Below are 8,836 nucleotides of genomic sequence, written 5' to 3'. Positions count from 1 at the left end.
TTGTTGTGCAGACCATGAAATGTGGAGATGCGATGGAGACCACAAGGTGGTGGTATCTCCATCTAACGTAATGGAGGTGCGATGGAGGATCCAATCGATGGAATGGTTATCGTTCAAAGGGGAGCCATGGGTACTTCATTCGAAGGAAAATTGTTAAGGTTGCGAATAAAGTCTCACATTGGCAATAAATGAGAGCTATAATGGGTTTATAAGGGAGTGGCTAACTCCACTCATTAAGTTAACTTTTTGAATTGGAACGCCAATCTTTATGGGGAAGCCCATGGTCCTAACAATATATAATATATTTTGATTCTAATAGTCTAGGATCAAAATACTAAAATGAAAAAAGAAAAAAAAATTTAGGTAAAAAACCAAAAAAATTAAAAGGACTTGAATAAAATAAGGGGCCAAGGGGATCTCATTACAACAAAAATGTCGTCGTTTTGCTCAAAATGGCAGTAAAGTGTAAGGTTTTGACACTTCTATTATATATATATATATATATATTTATTTATTTATTTATTTATTTATTTATTTATTTTAAATGTAGTTCCCTACTGTAATACAGTTGTCACTTTTCAAGAATATAGGTCCCGTTCACTTCGTTTATTCGAGTTGAGATGTGACTTTATGTAAGAGCTTTTTACTGTAGTAAAAAAGTTAGATGTGATTATTTGTGAGAGCTTTTTACTGTAAAAAAACTTAAATTCTAAACTCGAATTAACGAAGTGAACGGAACTGTTTTTTTTGTTATAATTTTTTTGAAAGAATTATGCAAGCTACTGGTGCTTATACAACCTGCATATAAACAGACAAAAGGAAAGGAGATATCGAAGCTGCAAGGAATATTGAAATAGTAGTTTACTTGTTCATGCGTGTGGTCAGTCTCTGTCGTTTAGTTACAAAACACATACAAAAGACATTATTGCTTGGTATTTATGAAAGATGCGATACAAAATAGTACATAATATGACCATTTTCGTTGATGCACAAGGTCGTCAGAAGAAGTCCGTACTCGAGCGTTTTTTTCTCTCTTGTATTTCCATAAATGGGACACCAAATCTTAAGACGTGGGATATGGCGAGCCCCACTTGATGTCGTAGACAGAAATACCAAACTTTGTCACGTGGTTCGTATGCAACACTGTCTGCCATTGTAAACTTTTTTTTTTTTAATACGTTTAGGAGGAAACCATTACACTCCAAAAGGTTAGAGAAAAGATGGTGATCAGGTCCACATCCAGATTGACAAAAAACAACTTGTGTGGTCAACCATAAATACCAACCAACTAAATTTGTGTAAACCACTCTTTATCTGATTCTCATTCACTCAGATTGGACATGTTGAAAGTAATGGCAAGCATTCTGCTACGTGTGCCCGATTGGTTTCCTTGTCGCAACAATGATTTTTTACGGTTCTTGTTCTGTATCGTCTGCTTTTTTTTGGTTAATATTTGAGGTTGTGTTTTAAGCAACTAAATAAACGGTGAACAAGCTACTTTCTTTCCTTTTTTTTTTTCGGTTTAACAAGGCAAGTGAAGGGATCTGTCAGAATTAGACTAAGGGCCTGTTTAGTTCGCTAATTCGAGTTTATATGTGACTTTATGTGAGAGTTTTTTGTTGTAGTAAAAAAGATAGATGTAACTGTTTTTTAGAACTTTTTACTGTAATAAAATTCGAATTCTAAACTCGAATCGGTAAAATGAACGGGGCATAAATGTGTGGAAATCTACTACTTGTCATGTAAAATCTTTGGCGTCATTAGTGTTGAACTATTTGATTATTTGGGTTGGAATAAAATATCATGAAGACTTTTCTAGACGATATTCTGACTTATTCATTTCTTTATTTCAAACCTTGTGAACAGAGAGTTTTCACTGAATTTTGATACGCATCCTTAATTTTTTTTTTCCCCTGATCAGGTGTAAGCATGACGGAGTTGGATGGTTCAGTTATTTACCATGTACACCGTCAGCGTTTATGTTTTATGCCTCAGCTCTATTTCTGTGCATACATTTGCTGTACATTTGTATTATTTCTTGAGGTAATATATATATATATATATATATATATATATATATATATATTTGATGCTCTAGAATAAAATAGAATGATAATAATATTATTAAATCTTATTGGCATATGTACAACTTTGCCCCCTATATATATTTTTCTTTTTTATTCAATAATAATAGTGGATGGAGTGAAACAAAACATTAGACCACTGTCTCAAATATATATATATATATATATATATATATATTTGATGCTCTAGAATAAAATAGAATGATAATAATATTATTAAATCTTATTGGCATATGTACAACTTTGCCCCCTATATATATTTTTCTTTTTTATTCAATAATAATAGTGGATGGAGTGAAACAAAACATTAGACCACTGTCTCAAAGAGTACTTTGCCAATGTGGAAATTGATGGTCCCAGAATCACAGTAGGCAGCATAATAGAAAGTCTTGGCCACCATGAGAAATATCTGCTTGATATTTGTGTCGATCTCATCTGAGGAATTTTGGAGCACCAATTGTACAAGCTCTTGCATGTCTGATTCTATTTCTGGGTTGGTTGTGCTTTTTTTGTTGCAGCTTCCATTTTGGTGTACCTGGGGATGGTCAAAAACAACAAGATTGTTGCTTTTCTTACAAACAAAATGTCAAAAACTTTGGAAAGAAAAAACAAAATAAATTGTGGGATTTGTGAGTTGACCAAAGATTTCTTGTTATATCAGAACACTCACAACAGTAATATATATATATATATATATATGTGTGTGTGTGTGTGTGTGTTGCGTTTATTCCTTCTATATTACTAACCTTGTGCTTCTGTTTTTGGTGGTGACGAATTCTGCTGCAAACTCTGTTGGTGATGTTAAAGAGTCTCGTGTACTGAGGATTTGACAGTATGCCATCAAGAGGAGTACGGGCTGCGATAAGATTTATTGTTTGGATTAATAATTCTGCTTCTCCATGGTGGAGTCCATCTCCTCTCTCTTGCCACTTCAGCAGCCACTTTTCCCACTGTGGAATTTGCTCATAATTAGCACCAACATTTACTTCTTTTGATTAAAAACAAAAGAAATGATAAAAGTATTACTATAATTAGGAAATTCCTACAGTAAGAATTCTCTCTCTTTTACTATCAGTAGGAAACTTACGTTTTTACCGGTATATACGTGTCCATATTATTATTTACAATATTAGAACTGCTCTCATTTGCAGATCATACTGTTAAAAATTTATAAATAGTGAAAAAAAGACAGTTCTTACCGTAAAGATTCTCATATTATTATTGAAGAATTTTGTACTGTCATAACTAATATAATTTGAATTAATCTAAGAAATTATCCTTTGATACGCAACTTTACTTTAAAAATTCCCATTATTATTAGTGATAGAAAATGAAAATGTAATGAAATAGAGTGATCAGAAAGCACATTATTTGAGTTTTATTTGAAGGGTGGCATCTAGGCTTTCAAAATTAAAAAAGTAGCTTCTTTTCGTTTTGTAAAAAGACACAAAGTGTCATTATCAACAATAATTCAATTACATATTGTCATGCATATCGTTGGTGTGATATTATATTGGACATGAAAGATAAGCGATTGATTGAAACATAATAGGAATAATTACTAATAAATTTGATAGGAATCTTTATACAAAATAAACTCACAGCTTGACGTAGATGGTGGCTAATGTCCCGACCATGCACTATCATTGTGTCCAAAGAGAGGTGGCTCAGGGTGGCAAGCAAGCTCCTAAGTAATCCATGACCTGTTTTGGTTATATTCGATCGCCTGCAAGTAATACATTTTTATATTAATTTAATTTGTCTCTTTAGGGGATTAAACCAACACACATCATTAATTAATAATGTTTTGGAAGCACTTAAAAGCTCATGGAAAACTTAAATTATATATAGAAAGGGGGCCAACAATAATATTTAATATTCTTCAATACTGTGTGCGGGACACAAATAGCCAAATGTAAGAACCAAAAGAAAAAACGACACCACCTTATGAAAAAGAAGTTGATGTGTACGGCATTGGAAAAAGCTTCGAACGTTAATTGTTGCATACAATAAAAAGAAGCTGACGATGCGTACGGCGTGATCAAAAGAGACATTTTGTTGTGGAATCTTTCTCTTCCGTAAAAGAGAAAAACACAAGATTTTTTTTTTTTTTTTTTTTTTTTTTTAAAAGCAAAGGTTGGCTACTACTAAAAATCATGTTCCTCGGAAGAAAATCAAGTTAGCATTTAATCATGAAGTTAATTAACTTCAACAAGTGAAAAACGTAGGTAAAAAGCTTAATTATATAAAAATAAAATGATCATAACTAGCTAATTAGTGATATATATATATACCTCGCAGTAATCAAATAATCAGGGACATTCACATTAGAATTTCTTTTGAATGCATAGACAAAGGCACTCCGAAGCTCATAAGAAGTTTTCTCCTCGTGAAAATATGATGTGATGGTCTGCATCAGTGCCGCGGTTTTAGCCCATGCAAGCCTCTCATCGGCTCTCTCTGGTTCGAAAATATTGGCCGTCGCAAGAAAATAAGCCACGAGAAGGCTTCTTCTGCTTAACCCATATTCTCCGAGTCTACAATCTGTGTACCACCTACATTATCATGCAAGTACACGTACGATTTTAATTTTATGGTTTTTAAACATGGCTTAGCGCGACTGATTCCACCGTAAGGTCTTAGAGTTCAAATTAATCTATTCATGTATATCTATTAATTTCTTATCGATATATCATAATCTTATGATGCATACAGTATGTGTTTTGTACGTACTTTTGCATGTTGTGCCACTCAATCGAATGCACTGCTTGGCAAATGTTATAGTCTAGCTTTGCCAGCTCGAGATATTCATTGTTGTTGACGTAGGACATCCTGAGGCAATAAACGGAAAATAAAATATCTTCAAATTAGAACCTCAACAGGGGCACATCATTTTGAGGGGATAATGATAAGAAAGAATATGAGACTTTTCGAAAAAGGTACATACATTAATATTTAATAAAAAGAAAAAAAAAAGTTTGATGAAAAGAAAAGAAAAGAAAAGAAACCTGTATAGAGTCTTGCCAATCCAAACATCATTTCGGCCACCATACTGTTCAATATAGAATCTGGTCTCCACTCGAGGTAGGCTCGCATGCCATGGAACATCCAGCGAGTAACTCACCTGTGTACTCATTATTTATACACAACATTCTATGGCTAAGAATAAAAATTATAATTCAAGGATGAAAAAAGCACAATCATGCATTTTTACATGATCTTTCATGATCATGACCACGCCACTGCCATCATAATTGCTATCGATAAATTTTGATCCTCCAGCTTTTCAAGAAATAAAGAACTAAATGTGCCTTGTATAACTATTACCTGTAACTCTCTAGCCTGTTCTCTCAAATAAAAATAATAACAAAAAGGCTGGCTAGATTGTGATGTAGATAACTTTTCTTATCGTATTATTGGCGTCGTGTTTATATATATATATATATATATATATAGAAAATTATTGATGTGGTGGTACTTATAACAAACTATACTAATAAGTCTCATCCATGCAGAGTACTAAATTCACTTTTAAAATGTCCTCTTGGTATTTTCTGGTGCAAATTTCTGTCGTGTACTTCGTACCAAATTTGACCGACCCTCAGTTCAGCACGTATTTCATTTTTTCCACAGCATATCATAATTTCTAGAGAGAAAATACTCATCTGTGTCATAATAAAATATAACGATCCTGTTTAGAATTGATTCTGTTTTTATTTTTTATATTTTTCGAGAAAGAAAAAATAAAAACGTTTTTAAAACGGTGTTTGACGCAATAAAGATAAAAAATGAAAATGAAAATAATTTTTTAGTTTAGTGTAAAATGAGAGATAAATGAAAAATGACTTTTAGTCTTTTTCATTTTTTGTTTTCGTTTTCTCCTCTCTTGAGGAGAGAGAGAGACATTAATAGGTTTTTTTATATTTAAAATAATCTCTTGATAAAACTACCAAACGTATTTTTAAAAATGAATTCTAATTAAGATTGAAAACGTTTTCATTTTCATTTTTATACAAAAAATAAAATCATGTTAAAATAAATTTCAAACGCGCTCAACATCTTGTCGATGCTTATTATGAATATAAGTACTTTTTCTTTTAGAACTTATAATCTTATAATTTCTCTCTCAACATATAGCGAGCCAAAACAATTTTGGCATATTATGATATGGAACTCCGTAGATAAGTAGCTGTGAAAATGTCTGAAAGCATATTCTCTTTATTCTTTTTTTTTTGAGAGGGAAAACAACAATATGCTCTCTCACATCAAATGTAACCAATAATTTGTATTATGTCTTTTGATAGATGGTCAGCCAAAGTCATATTTTCCGATAGAAATTGTTGGTCAACGGAAATGTATTTTTTTCAGTGTCTCCCAATAATATTGGACCATCTCAATTGAAATAGTTTAGTTAATATAATAATTTAATTGGTAAGTCATGATACATAATTAACTGAATAAAAACAAGGAGATATGCGGGAGTCCATTAATCCTATTAAAATAGTACTTAATTAAAAGTGACATTGGTGTTTGTTTGTAAGAGAATCTTTGAGAGACCCACCAGAGAGTAGACTAGCTAGGGTCCCTCAAATATTGCCCCCAAACAAACAGCAGTACCTTCTCCTTCATTCGGGAGAAAAAAAATAACAGAACTTCTTTGACCGATCAGAAAAAATCTGTAAGGAAATTCGATTTAACCTATAAAGTGCAGCTAATTATTAATTCTTTTTTTTTTTGTCTTGTTAAGAGGTGCTGACTGTACTCCGACTCTTTCACTGACTGTACTCTGATTCTTTCATAATGTCTCATTTAATTCGTTGATTCAAATTTTTAATTTAAATTTAGATGTGAGTTTATATAAGAGTTTTTTATTGTAACAAAAAAATTTAGATGTGCATGTTTTTAAGAATTTTTACTGTAACAAAATTCAAATTTTAAACACAAATTAGTAAAATGAACGGGGCTTTCTAATCTCTCTTAGACGTTCATCGTCCTTTTCCTTGTACAAATTCAGATTTTCCTTATTTACTAGGACTCGAAAAAGTAATATTTGAAGCTTTCGTTTATTTTACTGATTCGAGTTTAGAATTTAAATTTTAATACAGTAAAAAATTTTCAGAAACAGTTATATTTAACTTTTTTACTATAGTAAAAAACTCTCATATAAAGTCACATCTTAATTTAAATTAAAAACTCAAATTAACAAATTAAACGGACCATCAATTTGATTACGAAAACAAAAGAAGCAAAAACAACCAAAACATAAGACAAAAGAGAGAAACATGTACCAAATATATTAAAAAAAACATGCATATATATATATATATATGTATAGATACGTGCGTACCTCGCCGGGCAAGTCCTTGGTGATGATCCATTTATCGAGCAACTGATGAGAGGCCCGTTTTTCTCTGAGGAATCTGGAAGAGATCTCCTTGGCATCCTCAAGAATCTTCTCTCCCGGGAATAACAACTGGGAAGCTCTGTGCAGGTTATACATTCCAGTAACAGCTTGCGTTGACTGCCCCGAAATGCAGAAGAATTCGTCACCTTTCTTAAAGTTCCGAAACACATCTGTGACGCGTCGTATACGGGTCAAAAACACCCAATAACATTAAGAAATGGACAAATCATGTGAAGTTTCAAATAATATATATTAGAGTTCATCATTATTAATAGTATTAATATTATTTACCAGCAGAAACCTTGTAACCATGCAGTCTTAGTAGCCTAAATCCCATGGCCGTATCATCAATGTCTTGAACCTCTGAATTTCTTGCCCAGCAAATTCCCTTTTCTGTCCAATGTCTAACATACATAACACATATAGCATATTCGTCAGATATTTTGTGTACGTAGTAGCATTTATGTTTCATATTCTAAAATTTCATGTTTATGTATATACGTATATATATAAGAATAATATACATGTATATTGTACCTGTACACATAATCAATACACTCCTTAATCTCTGCCTCAAAGAATCTAGATATTCCTAAGCGCTGCAACCGATCCGCAACCCAAATTTGTTCGAACAAGTCAACGGGGTAGACATTCGGGACTGAGGAACAATAATTAAAGATGGTCTCATGAGGATAAATATGGCAAAATGATTATTATCATAAACGACCAATCACATTGGAAAAAGTAGTGTCACTTTTATAATTAGTTACAATGAACACATGAAAAAAAAAAAAAAAAAAATTTAAAAAAAAAAAAAAAAAAAAAAAAAAAAAGAGAGAAAAGAGAAAAAGGCGAGGCACTTTAATTAGTAGTACTAGTAAGTGACGTATACCTCCCCCATTGAACCTTTGGACCGTTTTTGTTAAATATTTCAAGCAGTTCTCGTCTTTTGTCTCCATGAGTGCGAAGGCAGTGGAGGATGGAGAGAACAAAAATGACCCATCTCGGGACTGCAATTTTAGAAGCTTTTCCCAGTTTAAACCTGGCATTCCTTCCAAGCTATGAAGTAGTGTCGTGGGCACTGTGTGCATTATGTCCCTCGGTATCCTATCCAACACACACACACAACTAATTAATTGAGGAGATGTTTGATTCATAGATTAGAATCATGTGATTAGAATTATTTTTGATTTACGTGTATTTTTTTAAGAGAAAATACTGTAGCGAACCACGAATCATGATTCGAATCAGGAGACGAATCCCCCAACCAAACAATCTCTGAGTGTTTAGTACGAAAATTCGTGTCATGATTTGAATCATAATTCATAAATCGTTATAGTATTTTTTT

The 8,836-nt window shown here is 32.3% G+C and overlaps 1 protein-coding gene across 1 annotated transcript in view; it reads right to left on the bottom strand.

Moving 5' to 3' along the window:
• Positions 1 to 2,335: 2,335 nt before the first annotated feature.
• The window catches only part of LOC21407792 (ent-copalyl diphosphate synthase, chloroplastic), an 8,490-nt gene continuing 1,989 nt past the window's right edge, over positions 2,336 to 8,836 (bottom strand). The window contains exons 6-15 of the mRNA XM_024161621.1: positions 8,381 to 8,595; positions 8,026 to 8,146; positions 7,780 to 7,892; positions 7,432 to 7,658; positions 5,093 to 5,208; positions 4,818 to 4,916; positions 4,379 to 4,639; positions 3,687 to 3,810; positions 2,831 to 3,034; positions 2,336 to 2,619 (exon numbers count right to left, since the gene is read on the bottom strand). Of these exons, the coding sequence (XP_024017389.1) occupies positions 2,392 to 2,619; positions 2,831 to 3,034; positions 3,687 to 3,810; positions 4,379 to 4,639; positions 4,818 to 4,916; positions 5,093 to 5,208; positions 7,432 to 7,658; positions 7,780 to 7,892; positions 8,026 to 8,146; positions 8,381 to 8,595 (1,708 nt within the window). The 3' untranslated portion in view covers positions 2,336 to 2,391. The remainder of the gene's footprint in view (positions 2,620 to 2,830; positions 3,035 to 3,686; positions 3,811 to 4,378; positions 4,640 to 4,817; positions 4,917 to 5,092; positions 5,209 to 7,431; positions 7,659 to 7,779; positions 7,893 to 8,025; positions 8,147 to 8,380; positions 8,596 to 8,836) is intronic.

This window comes from Morus notabilis, unplaced genomic scaffold (assembly GCF_000414095.1).
Source record: "Morus notabilis unplaced genomic scaffold, ASM41409v2 Scaffold137, whole genome shotgun sequence".
NCBI classification, from domain to species: domain Eukaryota; kingdom Viridiplantae; phylum Streptophyta; class Magnoliopsida; order Rosales; family Moraceae; genus Morus; species Morus notabilis.
Note: the sequence above shows the minus strand (reverse complement) of the source record. Positions and strands in the feature narration are given on the sequence as shown.